Here is a 19,741-nt window from a genome sequence, read left to right on the forward strand (position 1 = left end):
TCTCAGACATTATATATCTTTACACATAAAGAATGGATATTAAATAATCTTGGAGTAAAATATGGAAGAAAAACTCCTTCAAGTTTGTATTTAATAAAGCAGAAATATGAATAACCTTGTATTAAGATGAGAAGCGTTTATAATTTGCATTTTCATCCAATGAAACAATAAAGCCAAGCTTGGCATTTGCTTAAATGCTTATAAAAAGTGTTTAGGGACTGATTCTTAAAGTTGGCTGAATACTGGAATCGCCTTGAGAGTTTGAAAAATACTTATGCCTACTGATTAAAGGTAGAGCCTGAGCATTATTGTTTTAAAACTTTCTAGGTGATTCTAATATGCAATAGTTTGAAAACACTAGCTTAAGAACTGTTACATAACTAAAGAGGTCAGTCTTCAGCTGAAGGACATTCCATGACTTGATTTCAGGGGATATACTGTTATTTAAGTATCTGGAAGATATATCTCCCTTGGTTAGAAAATACATAAAGGAAGAAATTTTCTATTTTGTTCATCATTTTCTCTCCCTATTTGGAATAATAAAAGGCACATAGCAGTTGCTAAATAAATTTTTTGAATGAATACATGATTGCCTTATACTTCTTTTACACCATTATCTTCTAGTAGATACATGAACATAAGAATGCAAAAGGTATTTATTGAAAAATTGAATGATTGAAGCAGTTTTGATAAGCTTTTAAAGCAAAGTGAAGACTTACATGTACATATTTTAAAAACACACACATATATATAAATAGATCAAAAGTAGAAAAAGAACATACAAAGGAGTGCAACATTTAGCATAGAGAATTCACTGAGTTTTCCAATATTCTTCACATTCTTTTACTTAGAAACAAGAATACCCCCAAATAACTAGTACTTTAGCTAATATTCATAAGTACATGTACAGATAAAGTTAATTTTTTTTTTTTAAAAAACAGAATTATAGCTTAATCTTGACATGTCAGTTTTCAAAATTCAAGTAAGTAAAATTTTAGCAAACACCATAATAGCTTTTACAGGTGCTGTATTAAAAAAAAGATTTCTTGTTAAAGTATCTGGTACCACTTTTGTTATTTGTTCTCAGTTGATACCTATTAGCTTCTTAGCAGTCTTACACTGATATTACTTTGGTACCTCTTTACATATTTTTCTTAGAAAAATCTTATTAATAAATAGACTTCTATTTTAGAAGCTAGATACTTAGATATGGCTTCATTTACCAAAGTTCCACAGGTATTACATTGTAATTTTTAATTCAGTTAGTATCTTAGACTACGAAACTTTGTTTTTTTTAAAATTAGCATTGGTTGTTTGATTGTAGGTTTGTCACCAAAAAGGACTGCTTCACTCTCCGTGGTTGGAAATCTTTTCTGATATATCAAGGGATATTCCTTCTGAAACTTAAAAACGAGGTGAGAAATTAGAGGGTATTTTACATTTATTATCCTAGCTGAAGCCAATGTTCAACATAAGAATTCAGTGCCTTTCTCAAACATGTATTTCAGAAGTGAGTATCCTTTTTAATTTTTCCTTGCCTTTCCCTTTGCTTTCTCATATATGAAAGGTATAAGATTTCTTAGATCCAAGTTAGCATTAATATTCTAGGATTCTCTTCTAATGTATTCTCCTCCTAAATTCCAGATCTTCTTTCTTTCCATTTGTAAAACCTGTGAAGGTCATAGTGATTTAGTATATTTCATATTTGAGTATATCAGACCTGGAATTAAACTTGTCAGAATCATGTTGTTACTGGATTTTGATGGAGATTTAAAATTCTAAATGGTAATAATGAGTCAGTAAAAGTTATATATTATAATAAAAATATTTTAATTGTTTTCCCAGGCTAATCTAAACTATAAGAAGGAAGAGTATCTGTTATTATTATTATTATTTTTATTATTTAAGTTTCAGGATAAAGAGTAAAGCCAGGCAAACAGGGTATATACATAGCCTATATATATAGTATCTAAAATCTAAAATATTAGAATGAGAAATTAGATTCTTAATTTTATTAAATAACAATCAGCAACAGCATAATGAAAAATATTATGATTGAGAACTTGTTCATTCTCTTACCTGTTTTAGTTTTTTCCTTTTCTCCTTTAGAGGCAAACTCTTGTTTTTAATAATATTCTCTAAAAGTTCTGTAATTGCAGCTTGTGAGGTAGACACTTTTTGTTCATCAAACTCCTGAGCACTAATCTGCTTACAATATGAGTACGTTGGCAAAGGAACAATCAGTCCATCTCCAGGATTTTTAATCTGTTGTGAACAAAATGGTATAGTCCAAGTCTATTCTGTTCATGTTCCTATTTGCTAAGGGTTCTTCCGATGAGACTTAGTATCTATTAATTTGCTATCAAACATTTAATACTTTAAGAAAACTGTATTATGCAGTAGTGATAAATCCCAGAATATAAATCCCAGACCCACAATCTACTAGCTTTGTAGCCTTGAGCAAGTTATTCTACTTCTCTTGGTCTGTTTCCTCATCTATAAAATGGGAATTACAAAAGTTAATGTATATAAAGTGCTCAGTACAGAATAAGTATTAAAGTCATCCATTATCATTATTGCCATTAACCATGAATTTTATTCTTTTAACTACAAAACAAAAAAAAATGCTTTAATTCATTTTAAAACATTACTGTTCTGACATAGTAATAATATTCATCTACTGTTTTTGAGGTGTAGGAACATGAGCAGGTAACGGATCATCTGCTGATAACAGAAGGAAATTGTTAAGGATAATTATAATAAGCCAGGGCAGTATTAGAATGGTATATATGGGAAGAAACATAGTATGAAATATAGGTGCTTGGCAGCCAAAAATTGAATATAACAGACATCTTGTTTTTGGTTATTCAGCATTCCTTCTCTCCTTCTTTTAATAGTTGCTTCCCATTCCAGCTCCAGTATCTTCATCCCCCCACCCCACCCAATTTTTTAAACATTTATTTATTTATTTATTTGAGAAAGAGAGAGAGTGCGAGAAGCAGAAGGAATGGGACTAGCAGACTTTGCACTGACTGTGGAGCCTGATGTGGGGGCTTGATCTCACGACCCTAGATCATGACCTGAGTCAAAATTAAGAGGCAGATGCTTAACTGAGCCACCCAGGTGTCCCTGCCCTCACTTTTTGAAGAGCAGATTCTCCTCTATGTAGAGCCAGAGTATGGCCCTGTCTCCAATGCACTTACCCTGAATCACCTAAAGGTTGTGTTTTAGCCTAGACTGTCCAGAGGCATGTAGTAGTTGCCTTGTGAAGAACTTTTCAAATTGGTAGGTAAAGCGGTAGTTCTTTTTCCTTTTGGGTTAAAAATGCAAGTCTGTGACTTAAGAGCTTTAATCAGCCATATGCCCCCTATCATGTGAAGGAGCCATTTGTTAAATATAGGACCAAAATGGAAATAAGAGATGAAGAGATGGAAACAGTTTTATTGCTATTTGAGTCCCCAGATTCTGTCTATATTCCTGATTTTTAGAGGTTATTTATGTGAGCTAATAAAGACTTCCTTTTTAATTAGGCTAGTTTGAGATGAGTTTGCCATTTGGAACTGACTAATGCAGAGGATTTTAAGATTTACAATACATACATAGCCCTTTTTTAAGTAGTCAAGATGTTTATCCACTGCAGTCTGTAAGTAAGAGGGTACTTGAAGAATTTCCTGGTGATGATCCATTAAGAAAGAAACTAATCTTGCAGCAAGAAGCTCATCAAGATCCACTTCTTCAGCACAGCATAACACACACCGAGAAAAAGTGTGTATCATCTAGAAACATATTAAAAGATGTGAATGTAAAAACCTAAGCTTTTATATAAATAAGAGTATCAGGAATTTCTGGTATCATACTAAAGTACTGAGATAAAGTGATAAGCAGACTTCAGCTTAAAAATGAGGACAATTAATTACATTGGAAAGGTAAGAATATATTATTCTTTTTAAAGTACTTTTTAAGTATTTCTTTAATATAATACCAAAGGAATATAAAGGGCTTAGCTTTTTCTTTAATTTTGTCACAATTTTATTGGTAAATACCATTGGTTCCATTGGTAACATATAGATATGTCACTTAAAGAATGTCTAAGAACAATGACTTATTACATTAAGTTAACCTCATAAAACACAAACTAGAAGAATACATACCATGTAAACATTAGTGATAATGAGGTTGGTACCATTTAGCTTTTGAAATTCTGGAAAATAGCTTTTAATCTTTATTCTGTCAGTTTTTAAAGACAATACATACATTTTTCAATTCCATCATAAGGAGTCTTCAAATCCTGGGATAAATTTTGTGTTTCAAAAGTCACTTACTCTCATTCATATCCATATTATCCACTAAGTATAAGACACTCAAACATATACCTCATTCTAAAATAGTTATCAGAATTCTAAGTATTTAGCATATAATAGATGAGGAACATATTTACTGAATTGAAATACTTTTGGTTTTATTCCTACATGTCGGACATGTTTTCCTCTCCTTCCACGACTGAGTCCTCAGCTTTTTATTCATCCTTCCTAGCTTTATAGAGATCATTTATTCTCAAAGCTCCAACTACTACTTCTCTCTAAATAATCTGCCTTCTGACCTAATCTTTCTTCACCAAGCTCACATTTCTAATAGTCTGTTGGATAAATTTCACTTGGATGTCCTATAAACTCAAACTCAAAAAGTATAAAACTGAAATTATTTTCTTTCTACTCATGTCTCTCAAAATATATTCCTCTATAAACTTCCCTATGCCTTTTAATGGTGTCACAATTACTCAAGAATAATTCTTCCTTTTTAGATTGGGTCTATCATTGCTAAAGAACTGTCCTTACTGAGTGGAAGAATAGAGCTCAGCTCCAGATTCCTTGCTATAAGAAAATCATTTGAAGCCGCACTGAGGAAGTGGCAACTCTTGAAAAAAGAGAGTGAGTGAGAGAGAGAGATTAGATACTATTTTAAGAGTTCATTTTCAATCAATATTTGGATAAAATGCTTCCACCCTCATCCTCTTATAGAGTCTGAGACTGCTTCATAGTAGTTTGTCCCAATTTCTTGCCCATAGTGAAATGCTATCCTAAGTCACATATTTCATCAAATACAACTTTCCCACTACCACAAGATTTCTATTAATTCTCTCATTTACAAAGTTATAGTGCCCTTATGCTTTTAACCGTGCTTATATCTTCTCTTTCTTCCTCACCAAACAGAATTTGTACAAGGCAATGGAATATGGTCTGATAATCCAGGTCTATCAATATGGTGTGTTAGGAGTGAAGAGGCAAAGTGCTCAGACAAGATAAAGATCAGGATATGAAAGTTTAGCATACTGGGCACAAAAGATTAATGCAACAACATTCTGCTACTAAGATAGATACTTTTAAAAGCCTTTCTATCCTAAGAATCTAGGATTTTGAGACCACAATATCATTCAAGTAGTGCTTTTGGGTGATTTGCTTTTCTTTTTTTAGTTTATGAACCATGGCTTATTCTTTCCTTAAGAAATCAACTTACCAGTGATCTTGTACCCATTGCATCATGAAGTTGGGGCATATCAACATTTTGACTCATTCGGGAAATCATGCGCATTAAAAGTTGAAGCTTTCTACGATTTGGTGGGGGAAGTAACAAACAACATAACTGTAGTGCATCGATGGCAACCCTCTCTAAATGAGGTTGCAGGAAACCTAGAAGGCAAAATTACGACCCACCCCCCAAAAAATCATCAATGACACTAAATTGCTTTCACACTATGAGCATACACAATTACATGAAAAATACAGTTATATAAATACTAAAATAATACTTTAGTAATAATTTAACTATCCCTAGAAATTTCCACATTGCTCAAAAGCTGGTAGATTCTCATTACTTTCTTCATAACCTATTTGAGTATTAACATCCTTTACCTACTACAAATAAAGTGACTCAGAATAAGTTAAAATGAGGTAAAAGAAAATAAGTGCTTTAGGTAAGTAGAATAAATCTTGGTTATGCCATGACAAAGTCTTTTGCAATAAAAACATTTCCTTTTGGAGGAAAAATATAAAGCAGTTTCAGAGAAGAAAAGACAGGTAAACAAAACACAGTTAGTAAACACTAAAAGTTAATATTACATGCATTGAAAGCATCAACCTTACTTTGTGTGCCAGTCAACACAGAAGAAGCTGGAGGTAAAGAATTTCCTGAAAGTTCTATCGTACTTTTGCAGAGTCTTTTATTGATTGTTGTACTAGACTCTCCGAGTTCACTTTCCATAGCTGTTTGTACACTTGTGCTGCCTTGTCCGAGATTTGGTTTCATGATAATTTCAGCCACTGGCATATTGATATAACTATTCCTTCTTCTACTAGTTCTTAAAAGTAAACTCTGAGATCTACAAAGCTGTTTTGACTTGCATTTCCCATTACATAACTCCTCTTGGTCTTGAACAGTCAAAGTAGAGGTTCTCTTAAAACCAACACAGAGTGGCTTTTGATTACTCTCCTCTGAATGAAGATTCATTAGGGATTCCTGTTTGCTCTTAGACTCTAAAAACTGCTTATTATTTTGTCCTTCTATATTCAGAACAGATTGATGGAAGGCATTGAAGACCTCTTTACTTGCACTCCCTGGTAAGTCTATAATTCCTTCTAAAGAATAGCACCTTGGTTTGATGTTAGAGGATAGAACATGCATATTACTTAAGCCTATTAAATTATGACAGCTTCCTCCCATTATGTCATTAGCACTGGCTCTTCTATTTTTAAAATTAACTAGCTGCATTTTCTTAGAACATTTTTCTCGAAATCCTTGATCACTTATCTGCAGTCTCTTAGTAGTATCTGATTCTTCTTTGTTTTTGTCTTTATGAAGCAGACTGAGAAGAAGACACTCAGTTGATTTGAAGGAATTCAAATTGTTTAAGCGAAGGATTTTTGAAGACTGTGGATCATCTTGGATTTTATGTATCCCACTGGGTCTATCTGAAACTGTGACGTAGCCACAAACAACTACCAGGAAATGAAACAAAAATTAAAATGCAACTGTGTGACAGTGGGCAAAAATAAAACAAAAACAATAGTAAAGTTAAAAAAATAAAGCATCACTATAGTATATATTGTTAGTATAGTACAAATAGCAGTTGCTTAATTCAGAAGCCACTTAAATAGGACACATGCAACATTCAGTTACAAAGTGCAAGACCAGAGGTTTTCCAACTTGTGACATAAATAACTTTAAAGTTTATTTCTACAGTCTAAATTATAATTGAGTCAAATACATCAAAAAAACTGGTTTCAGTCTATGAGTATTAGAAAACTCTTAATTATAAGACAACTATAGTATAATAAAACTTATATATTTGGTCTTTGTCTCTACTACCTGGTGTAGTGCTTCTAAGAGGCTTGGAATTTTCAGAGTGACAGGAGTCTTTGTTATTCATAATGCACCTGTTTGAGTACATCTGAATTTATGCTAATGAGGTAACTTAGGACTGGACTAGAGAAGGCTGGAATTTTCAGCCTACCTCAGACCTCCTTGGAGGAGAGGGCGATGTGGGTTGAAGACTGAGTACAATCACCAATGACCAATGATTTAATCAATCATGCCTATGTAATTAAACCTCAATTAAAACTCTGAGGTAACAAGACTAAGGGAGTTTATGGGTCAGTGAGCATATGGACATGGTTGGGAGGATGGCATTCCTGGAGAGGGCATGAAAGATCTGCACAGCCCTTACTTCCATATCTTGCCCTATGTACTTACACTTTCATATGGCTGTTCTTGACTTGTATCCTTTAAAAAACTGGTACTGATTAAATAAAGCAGTTTCCAGAGTTCTGTGAGTTAAAATCAATCATTAAATCCAAGAAAGGTTGTGGGAACCCCCGAACTGGTAGTTGGGCAAAAGTGTAAGTAAGCCTGAGGACCTCATTTATAGACACCTGAATGGAGGGCAGTCTTGTGGAGGTGAGCACTTAATTGGTGTTTACATTAACTCTATGGTTAGTATCAGGATTGAAGGATTTTGTGCCTAACTTGTGGGGTCTAGTCTAATTTTGGGTAGTCAGTGTCAGAAATGAATTGAATTGTAGGGCACCAAACTGATGTGGAGAACTGGTGTTGGAATGACATATTTAAATTATTGGAAAACAACATAACAGGAACCAGAGTATTCCCAAATTTTAAAATAATTCATAGCTTGCCACCTTTATATTTACCTACACTTTTTGATCTTTTAAATTATGGAAGACTTGAAAATGTTAATAAAATAAATTTAAATAATAAGTAAAAATCCATACATACCCAAAATGCTTACAAATAATTCATAATATTCAAACGTAATCAGAGGTCCAGGGAGCTCTAGAAAATAATCTGCTATTGTTCTGAATACATCTCGTTCAAATCCAACATAAGTTGGATTATTCATATCATTACTTCTTGGCCCTAAGACACAGGAGGCAAAAAAAATTGGCAAAATTTATTTTATTTCAAATAAGAATTTTAAATTTTTAAAAACGTATAAAACCTGTATTTCATGAAGGAGCTAAGTTTAACAACTTCTGTCACAATTCGAAAGTCTGAAGAGTTGTGCACATCTCATTCTTATTGTTTTCATTAGAAATCACTATAAGCAACTACTAGCATTTTGTTTTAATATTTATATACTTGAAAATTGCCTAGAGGGCAAAATTTGAAATATATTTTATTTTTAAAGATTTTATTTATTATTTGACAGAGAGAGAGAGATCACAAGTAGGCAGAGAGGCTGGCAGAGGGAGAGGAGAAGCAGGCTTCCCACTGAGCAGAAAGCCTGATGTGGGGCTTGATCCCAGGACCCTGAGACCATGACCTGAGCTGAAGGCAGAGGCTTAACCCACTGAGCTACCCAGGTGTCCCAAAATATATTTTAAAATATTAAGGTTATTTAATGAGATTTTATTACAATTCATTTTATAAAACAAAGAATATTTAAGTAATGCAAATAATCCTTCTAAATTCTCTTTTGTAAATTTACATTTTCATGAATAAATTTTGCCTAACACAAAACATGCCCTTAATGAATTTAAATAATGTCTTTACATTGCCATTTCATTAGCTTAACGTTCTTAAAAGAATCGTTCCTGTTCATTAGTATTTTACTCAGAAATAAAATCTGATCTCATGTTACAGATGAAAAAAGTGAAGCTCAGAGTAATTTGCCTAAAATGAAAGACCCATTGGTGGCAAAGCTAGAATTAGAACTTAGAGCAGTATAGGGCGCCTGGGTGGCTCAGTGGGTTAAGCCGCTGCCTTCGGCTCAGGTCATGATCTCAGGGTCCTGGGATCGAGTCCCGCATCGGGCTCTCTGTTCAGCAGGGAGCCTGCTTCCCTCTCTCTCTCTCTCTGCCTGCCTCTCTCCGTCAAATAAATAAATAAAATCTTTAAAAAAAAAAAAAAAAAAAAAAGAACTTAGAGCAGTATAAGTGAGAGCTAGACCTGGAACCTTGAGGTCTAACAACTAAAGTATGCTCTATGATTATATAATCAGAATCATCCAATATGCCTATTAAAAATATAAGTTCCTCTGTACAGACCAGAATTTATGGAGGCAAAGCTAAGAATTACTGACTTAGAAATGTTTGCTTCTGGCTAATTTAGTAGTTTCCAAATGCTGATCTGGGAATCTTCACTCTAAGAATCTTCTGAGGTATGCTGAATGAACTGAATGAAACTACCTAATGAATCAACCAAATCAGAATCTTTGGCTAGTTTCACTAGTTACTATAATACGCAATCAGGTTTGAGAGTCACTCTTCTATTCTTTTTTTTTTTTTTTTTTTTAAGATTTTATTATTTGACAGAGAGCACAAGCAGGGGGAGTGGCAGGCAGAGGGAGAAGCAGGCTCCCTGAGGAGCAGGGAGCTCAATGTGGGGCTCGATCTGGGATTATGACCTGAGCCCAGGGCAGAAGGTAGATGCTTAACTGACTGAGCCACCTATGCTGTTCTTTCAAGTTATAATCTTTTTCTTCCCAAACCCAAATAATCTCTCTTACTTCTGTCTCCAAACTTTTGTATTGTCATACAAATGTGAGCACATGCACTGAAAAAGGATTAAAGAAAAAAATCACACATATTTAATAGCTGAAAGGCTAATATGGATTTACATAGAGCAAAATAAACATCTCCTTAAGGAGGATAAGAAATAGTCTCAATATGTAAAATATAAATTTTGATAATCATTACAACATTTTCTAAGACAAAATACTTTTACTAGAATTAAAATACAGAATTTATAGTTTGTGGATCCTGGTTTGCATGCATAGCTCTTTATATTATCAGTAGACTTTCAAAAGCCTTATTTTCTCTTCTGGAAAAAAAATGGGATAGTATGTTAATCACTGATTCTTGTATGTCACAGGATTACTATAGGGATTAAATAATGACTACAAGTCTAAATACTACCTCTGGCTAGATATATTATTAATTTGGAATCTAGTAAATTATATCTTTGGTACCATTTAGGTATAACATAGACTGGTAAGAAAGAGAAGAAAAAAAAAATCCCTCAACATGAGATATCAGAGAAATCCTGAAAGTGTAAGTATCTGGGTTGCTAACCATGAGCCAAGGTATGAGACAGAAGGGCAGTTAGATGGGGGAAGGTAGAAAGAGAAACTCAAAAATCAACTTATGATTAAGATCTTTATTTCAATTTGATAAAGAAAATATTTCTATCACTTACATTATTTACTTTATTGCTATTTATTCTGTTATTTTGTCATATTGACACCCAGTGGACAACAAGGGAATATATACCTATCTTGAACTTTATTAATAAAATACTCATTTCATAAGAATGAGAAAAATCCTTTTGTAAAAAAAACTATCAAAATATAATTTAACTTAATTTGATGATTTAGAAGCACATATTTCTGCATATTTTAAAACTGATTTTTAAAGCAATTAGGGTCTTCTACTTGAAATAGGGTCTCAAATTATAAAAATCAGTTATCACTGATCATTATGGAAAAAAAAAACATGCTAAAAAAAGTGGTTTGCTGATTAGTGACAAATCATTTTTTCCCATAAATATAAAAGTCCCATTAATATATCTGATGGATATATTATATATATAATATGTATATATCTGATGATAAGCATGTCATGAAGCACCCCAGTGTTGAAGCCTTGTACTAATGGCAAGGGGACTAAAATAGATTTTATGAGACTATTTCTGATTGAACCTTTCCTGCTTCTAAGAGCTATATTACTTACAGGTTGTATATGATTCTAGAGGCCTCACTAAGACAACTGACGTATGTTATACCTAAAAATTCTGTAAGACCCACTAACCTATGATTTTATGATTTATGAAAACTGAGCCATACATGAGAAGATTGAATTATAAAGCCACCATCTTCATAGAAAAAGTTAAGGACTCTATTCCACATGCAAGGATATGTAATAATTTCTACTAGATTGTCATTTAAGCATCAAGAGAAATTGGCATACTCTAAATTTATCAGGACCTCTATGAATTATTTAAAAAATCTCTTTAGTTCTTATTAAATACTACAAATATAAAACACATATATACATACATATTTTGCATGGTTAACTTACAGTTTGCTAGGCACTTCATGGCAGATAAGACCCAATGAGGAAGGTCATCTATACAAAAATATATTTACACTATTTAGTAAATCACACAATTTTTATGATAGTATATTAATACTTTACACTTACTATATACATATAATTATACCCACACACATATATGCATGTATGTACATACAACTATATTACCAAGATTAAAAATTATTATATGTTTAACAAGACATAAAACCAAAATAATATTTTAAATACAAATTTAAAACTTACAGAGATCTTGAGTTTGATGCTTTCCATGATACATAAAACAATTAGTTATCCCAAAATTGAGGATACATTATTTTGGTGGGGATTCATAAATAAAAAAATGTTCATCCTTGTCCACTGCTACCATGTTTTCTTTATCTTCATTTCCATTCTAATTATAGCTATACTATTTGAATATTACTGCCTTGAGTGAGATCTACGATTGAAATGAGCTATATTTGAATATTAGGGTGCTTTCACAGTGAGGCTTACTTAAAATCTTTCATTTGTCACTATGCTGCATAACATCTTGTAGTTTTTGACGCCAACACAAAAACCATACATACACTTGACTTGAAAAGTTTATGGTTCTAAAGAACAGAAAGTCTGAATAAGATAATATACTGTTAAGTATGTGATTTTAGGTGATGAAAGATGGGACTAGACCAAAGCCATATGCATAAGCAACATGACTCAAGTTTTTGCTTTTTGTTCCTACAATTTAAACCTTAAAGTTCTTGCCAGGACGGAAAGAAACTCAAGCAATGCATGTGCCGCTTAACACTGCAGGCAGCAGTTGATTATAAAACAGGAGTCAACACTTTGAGATTTATTGATACATTTCTTTAAGTGTTAAGTTTTGTAATGCATCTGGCTTGAATTATATCCCTAATTTTTCCATCTTAGATCTAAAATCAACATATTATATCTATATATATAATACAAAGCTAGTAATCTTTAAAATATCAGCTTTGAGAGTTTGGGCTTATTTTATTGTGTGTTACCTCAGTTTTGCGTATATATCTCGACCTGTGTAAATTTATATGTAACTACTTATATAAGCTTCAGGAAGTCATGGACCATTTCTCTCTTGTTCATCACTAAATCTTTAGCATAATGCCTGATACATTGTAGGCCCTCACTAAAATGTAGTTAATCAATAATTTTATTATATTTGCATACCTTTCAGATGTCTAGCCCTACCACTTAAAAAAAACATGCATAAGTACCACTTAGGGGCTAAAATAATAGTATGAATAATAGTCACTTAAAATGACTACTAAAGCACCTATGATAAAATAATCTCCCCTTGATGCTCTCTCAAAGTATTCTACTTTCTATATTTTTAGTCTCAATGCACCTCCACGATAGCTGCAACCTATGCTAACAAGATTCTAACTTCTTTTATTGATACCAACCTGATTTGTCTTGTAGTATAACTATTCCATGTTTACTTGTATTGGTCATGTTGTACATTACGTATTGAGGAACTACTTGCTTTGGATTTATGAGTTCTTCTAGGGATGGCACACCTAAAATAGTTTGTAGGCTGAACAGAAGAAAGAAGACAAACTTCTTTTTCTCCATAAAATAAATGGAATAGGATATAAATATGAAAGAGTATTAATGGCAAACAAAGTAGTCAGAGTATTTCTTTTCTTAAACCAAACTTACAAGGTTTATATTTAGTATCCACTTTCAAATGTATTTATCTTAGTAACCTTGAAAGGATTCCAATATAAGACTCCAAACTATATGTATAACTTTGATTCAAAGAAAAAACAAATCATGCTGAAAACATTTTATTTCTACTATACTAGAACTATAGCAAGATCATCTATTAAGAAACACATATAGGTTAAATTCTAAGCTTTTTTGCATTTGTATATCTTGATAAAAATGTCAAATTAACATTCTAAACACCTCTAGAACTTGGTTAGAGCTTAGTTTTAGCTTACTAGATCAGAGTAATATGTCTCCAAACTTCTTCAACATCTTCCTGGCTTATTTCTCTATTATAAACTGAGTTTTCTTGATCTCCATTGATTATTTCATGGTTCATTTCCTCTACATTTTCCTGGAAAAAAATTACTTTGGTTTAATGTTATGCTCAATTAAGGAAATATTGAAGTGACACAATTCCTAATATTTTATTGGTAAACAGTCCACAATGAAGCTATAAGGTATCACCTAAAGAAATAATGTTAACATATGGTAATAGAACTTTTTGGTTTTGTAGGTGCTCCTACCACCCTCAAATCAATTTAAAACAAAACAGACTTAAATTATACAAATAGTGTTTCAAGTATGTCTCACTATCATATTTATTATTGTTCCTATGCGTTCTATTGTTCTACTGTAAAACAATCTACACACGTTTTTGGAATTCAATGTAGATTAAGAGACTTCAGTATTGGCTTCAAATATTGAAGATTTATATACTTTTAATGATTTTATAATTAAGTACATGGTAGTTATATTTAAACTAATAATTAGCAAAAGGGATGTTTTACCTGAGAGAAATGTAATCCAAGTTTTTTAGGCGTTCTACGAGATAAATTTCGTAATTTAAAAATGCTATCTTTATCTTTGGAAAAGTTTTCTATGCTGTTTTTTCTCAATTCTGGATGCTTTCGTGGAAGACTTTTAAGCGGAGAATTTGCAGGAAATCTGGTTTAAGAATAATATGCAATTAAGTAATGTAAGATCAGAAACAAATTTTTAATGCCTGTTTATCTAAAGTAAAAATCAGAAAAGAACTGACTTTATTTATATTACCAAGGAATAAAGATTCTACACAGATTGATTTTCTCACTAAACCTTTAAAAAATATCTTAATAGTTTCCTACTCTCCTTAGTATACTCTACATATTTAACTTTATATTGGCATAATTTAGAGGTATTATTGGGATCAATTCTGTTGAAGAAGAAAATAGTTCCATTTTTAAAATTTCTTTGACAAGCTATCTATAATTTATATATATTTCTGACTTTTGTTGACTATGCTTGTTCTAATTTCCAGATCTTGGTCTCTGTTACTGCTTTTGATTATAATGTTTCCCCCCTCCAGTGTAATAAAGAATATTTCAAAGATACAAAAAGTACAGAAAATAGTATAGATAACATAGATGTATGTAATCTTCAACCAATGCAATTGTTAACATTTTACTAAAGACTTCATTATTATTTTTTGTTAAATGAAAGAAATTCTTTGCTTATTCTATTTCTTTCTTTCTGAAGGAAGCCATTAACTTGCAGTGTTATTTCCTTCTTGTTCATGTTTATACTTTTAATAAATATTCATTAACAATATGTATGGTTTTTTCATTCTATAGTATCTTACATATTAAATAAATGCGTAAGTTTATAGTGACCTCAGAAGTTCTTTTATATTCCACAGTCCTAAAATATTTTTTATATTCCTTCATAAGAGTTTTATTTTCATATTTAGGTATTTAATCCATGTATAACTTATATCACGTTCCCATATACAGTTGACCTGTGAACATGGACACTTATACACAGGTTTTTTAAATCAATGCAGTACAGTATTATAGAAGTGTTCCCTTCCTTATGATTTTCTTAATATTTTCTTTTCTCTAGCTTACTTTATTGTAAGAATACAGTTTATAATACACGTAACATACAAAAATGTGTGTTAATTGATTACGTATGTTAATAATAAAGCTTCTGGTCAATAGTAGGCTATTAGCAAAGTTTTAAGGGAGTCAAAAGTTATATGTGGATTTTTGACCATGCAAGGAGTCAGTGTCTCTGATCCCTGCATTATTCAAGAACCAACTATATGTATGGGTTTGCTTTTTCAGTACTTAATTGTTTTAATTTAATTTAAGACCAGATATCATATATGGCAATTCTCCCCTCCTTGTTCACTTCAAAACTGCCTTGAACTTTAGAATCTGCTTGTCACATTCTATAAAGGAATTATATGGGATTTTGAATGAATATGCACTGAATTTATTTATCGATTTTGGGAAAAGTGACCTTTTATTATACTAAGTCTTTTCATTCATCAACAGGATATCCTTCTCCACTTACTACTTTCTATACAACTTTATGATTTTCTCCAGTAAGGTCTTATACATTTTTGGTAAAGTATATTTATAAGTACTTTATAACCTTATAATCATTATAAAAGACTAGAGGCAGAGAGACTAGTTGAAGAATTACACAGAGTTCCAGGTAAGAGAGAAGAATGGTCTAACAAAAAGAACTGTCAGGGTGGAGAGAGAAGTGGACAGAGAACTACTGAAGCAGTATAACAGACATGGTTTGTTAATTAAATCATATTTAAAGGGGAGAGGAAAGGAAAAGAATCAAAGCAACTACAGGGAAAACAGTATCAGTCATCTATGTATAGACAAAGACAAAGTTCAGGTTAAGACATAATACTGATTTTTCTCTTGGTTGTATCTGAAATGCCTGATGGGCAAAAAATGGGTCTAAATCTCAGAAGATATATTTGGGTTGGAAATTTTAAAGTTAAAAGGAAAGTAGGTGAAGACATGGTAAGAGATTGTCCAGGGAGAGAGGTGAAGTAAAGATTAAGTCTAGGACCTTAAAAACCAGTAACAGCTATAGAATGAATAATAGCAAAGGAACTCACAAAGGTGACTAAGCTATAGTTAGGAGAGGAGGGATTTGTAGAATGTTCTACAAAATGAACTATTCATATGCTTGTTACTGCAATTCACTTGTACAACATAAATCATCTTTGATACGGAGGCAAAAATCAACTTCTAAGACATTTCATTTGAAAACTACTAATTTTGTAGAGAAACAAAGCATGGGTATTAGAATCCAAAGACTTAGTTGAATGATATATGAAACAGAACCCTGTGTGCATGAGAGCAAAAGCAACTGTGGTGGCCTGAGGGAGTCAGAAAGGCTCCACAGAGAAAGCTGCAATACAAACGACAGGAGAACAAATGTATTTACTAATCTGACAAATATCCACAGTGTTTCAAGGTGGAAGAACATATATCATACATATGTAACAAGATTAAATAAAGCATGATCTCAGTTTCCTTATCTGTAAAAATGAGCTAATATTTATCGTGCTTAAATATTCTGGGGATTAAATAAGAAAACATGTAAATCATAAAGCAGGGCTTCTGATACATGGTAAATCCTTAATAAATATCTCTTTAACCTATGGTATGTTTCTCCTATTATTTAAAGTTTGCTATTATTTATTTTATCACATGTATTCTTTGATTATATAAGATTATATGTTACTTGAGGGCAAGGACCTGTGAGAAATTTTCTTATAGTTCCTCAACCTATGAAACTAAAGGTTAATAATAATCTGTTCTTGAAATGTTATAGCTTTCAGAATATGAAGAAGTGATAATGTCTCACTCTTTCGTCCCAATACCTATTTTATTTTATATACTATTTAATATTATACAAGTTTTAATTGTGCAGCAATTAACTTTAACTTCTAAGTGCTTTTAATTGTACTAAGAGCAGTAAGTTTTATAAAAAAATTTTTCTTCTGAAGAAGCTGAAATTTTAGTAAAAGCATTACAGAAATGGAGTTAAATTTTGTTAAGTAACTCAGTTTTGTAGCTACTTGTCCGTTCAGTACCTGAATAGCTGACTGTTGTCATCAAGATTTTCTGATCCCCATCTGCCTTTGATATCTTCAATTACATGATTCTTAAGAAATTTTCTCAGCAGTTGGAGAGTCTGTTGCCTTGTAACCTCAGGACCAAAATTGTTATTATTTCTTAATAGGTCATAAAGCCAATCCACTGCTGCTTCTGCTGTAAAACAATTGCCATATTTTTTAAAGTGCTGCCTGTGTTTTCGTAGAGGCATTCCTGCTCGAAAAGATGTGGTAATTTCATTCCACTGCAGAAAGAAAATATATTTTTTTAAAATTAAACAACAAAAATTAGATATCTTACTGACTTGAAACAAAGTAGACAAAGAAAATTATTTTATTCACAACTGATTATATCATAAACATTCATTAAGAATCATTCATTAAGAAATCATTTGTCTTATTTACTACGGAAAATATCAGATCTTATATCGATTTCTCTTTATTCTAGTATTGTAGTAATACTTCTTTGTAATAGTTTTTGACTAAAAGCACTTCATGGTCTGGTTGGCTTACTTAGGAAACCTACAAAAAATGAAGAACTGCAATGAACCTGCCTCTTAGTCTTCAATACAGAAAACACTTATTCCTTTTTTCTAAATCTCAACTAATATTAGTAAAATGCTGGTATCATTTGTGTCAGATACTACTTTACATTCATTACTTCATTTTCATTCTCAGAATTCTATTAGTAGGTACTATTATTATTCCATTTTCATATAAGGAATATGAAGCACAGAGAGATTTAATAATTGGACCAAAGTCACCCAGCTAAATGATGAATCCAGGCATTCAAACCCAGCTTTGATTGACTCAAGAACCTGCATTCGTAACTACTATGCTGGTCAAATAAAATTCATGGCAGGCAGTAGTTTTCCTGGAAGATACCTTTAATGTTGAAGTACCTTATATATTTCTTATGTGAAGATTCCCACAGTGAACATAGAACAAGAGGGTAAATTAACTAAGCTTTAAGTCCACTGCATCTTGAATAACAGTGATGCACCTAGGTTTTAAAAAGATACTCATATTTTCCAAATTGTCCTCAACCCAAACTTTCAGGTTTGTGGTAGCTAGAACACTGGAGTACCAAGGTGGTGGTGGTGGTGTAAAGTACACACATCACTCTTTAACTGAAAAATCCCGTATTAGAGTCCAAGAAATCTGATTTGTAACCCCCAACTATGCCACTACAAGCTATGTTATCGCTTCTCTAACCAATGCGGCCCCAACACCCACAACACAATAATTATTCTTTTCTTCCCACCATACCTCCCCATTTCATACATTTATTCAAGAAACGTATTGAGCTCTGACTTATCCAAAGGATCTATAGATCACAACACACTTTCATATACCGTATCCTCTTGGGATATCCTTTAAGGTGGGTGTATACATTATTAGCTCGACTTTACCAATGTGGAAACTGAGGCTAACGTAAGTTAAGCCACTCTTCTAATGTCACGTACCCAGTGGCACTGGACTCTGTTGGATTGAGAATTTAAATGCACAAAGACATTGTATCCGAGTACCAACCCAGTGACTACCAACAGCGGTTCCCGTTGGGTATCTTAACTGTTCTGGGCTTAGTTTTGAAATGGGCAGCTGTTACCTAATGCGATTACAATCGGTAGATCCTGCATTAAATTCTACAGACCCAGCAAAACGAAGCTGTCACATTCGGGCTGTCCCCGTTCTGACACTACAGGGTAACAGAACTCTTTCTCAGTTCTTCTTTAATCCTGATCGGGGTAGAGAATCAGACATGGGGAGTGGCTAAAATCGGAATATTCTATGACTTTCCAGGGCACGCCGACAACTGCAGGCAAAGGAGTCGCCTAAAAAAGGCTAGTGTGTGATGCGCAAACCCGGGGACGCGACCCTTTGGACTTACGGCTCACAGCCCAGACCCTCAAAGAAGGGGGATAGGTGTGTCCCGCAAGGGTTTCGCGATGCCTAATTCCCCCACTCTCCTTTTCAGGGAACCAAGGGGCTCTGGGATCCATCTGTCCTCTCAAGACAAAAAACTACAAACGTTCTCACGTAAAGGTGGTGGCGGCCATCGCTGCGGCTGGCCAAAGTCTAGCCATTCCGGGAGGTCTTACCAGTTTGGTGGCCCGATAAGGCCCGGGAGGAACACTCCGACTCTCCATTCCGCCTGGCGGGCCCGGAGGTCTGTCAGCGGCCGGCGCAGTGCATGGCGGCGTTGGACGATACCGGAGCTCGGTGCCCCCGACGGCGGCGTGGCTATGCACAACGGTCGGCCGCGCTGCGGGTTTGAATAGCGCAAAGGGCTGCGCTGATTGGCCGCGCCTCGAAGTCACGTGCGCGCCGCCAGGATCCGGCCGCAGTTGGCCTGCGCCGCGTTGCAGCTCGGTGCCCGGGCGCGAGCGGCGGATTCTTGGTACGGTGTAGCTAGCGCGGGGGCTGGGCCGGTGGGACGGGCTCTGGGCTTCACTTGGCTGTCCTGGAGCTGTTTCTCCCTCTTGCGGTCGCAGGCGAGGCGGAG

The 19,741-nt window shown here is 33.5% G+C and overlaps 1 protein-coding gene across 2 annotated transcripts; it reads right to left on the reverse strand.

Moving 5' to 3' along the window:
- Positions 1-484: 484 nt before the first annotated feature.
- Positions 485-19,385, reverse strand: LOC111143239 (DEP domain containing 1). 2 transcript variants are annotated; one of them, XM_022496842.1, is made up of 12 exons: positions 19,338-19,385; positions 17,215-17,480; positions 14,117-14,273; positions 13,562-13,680; positions 13,022-13,152; positions 11,589-11,636; positions 8,287-8,427; positions 6,141-6,992; positions 5,515-5,687; positions 3,600-3,776; positions 2,080-2,265; positions 485-1,403 (listed from the first exon to the last, which is right to left on the reverse strand). In XM_022496842.1, exons 1-12 carry the CDS (start codon positions 19,383-19,385, stop codon positions 1,263-1,265), a joined length of 2,439 nt encoding a protein of 812 aa, XP_022352550.1. In that variant the 3' UTR covers positions 485-1,262. The 2 variants fall into 2 exon arrangements, with proteins under 2 accessions (XP_022352550.1, XP_022352551.1); XM_022496843.1 differs by lacking the exon at positions 6,141-6,992 and having other exon boundaries at positions 1,043-1,403.
- Between the last annotated feature and the right edge of the window lie 356 nt (positions 19,386-19,741).

Source organism: Enhydra lutris, unplaced genomic scaffold, assembly GCF_002288905.1.
Source record: "Enhydra lutris kenyoni isolate GAN:26980312 unplaced genomic scaffold, ASM228890v2 scaffoldscaffold9, whole genome shotgun sequence".
Lineage (NCBI taxonomy): Eukaryota > Metazoa > Chordata > Mammalia > Carnivora > Mustelidae > Enhydra > Enhydra lutris.

What these genes read in the sequence shown, in the direction of transcription:
- LOC111143239 (XM_022496842.1), bottom strand. Translation starts at nt 19,385, where the DNA reads ATGGAGAGTCGGAGTGTTCCTCCCGGGCCTTATCGGGCCACCAAACTG. An exon ending in TTGGATTACATTTCTCTCAG is followed by an intron (nt 13,681 to 14,116) that starts GTAAAACATCCC and finishes ATTTTTTTCCAG; the next exon opens with GAAAATGTAGAGGAAATGAA. An exon ending in CAATGGGTACAAGATCACTG is followed by an intron (nt 3,777 to 5,514) that starts GTAAGTTGATTT and finishes ATATGTTTCTAG; the next exon opens with ATGATACACACTTTTTCTCG.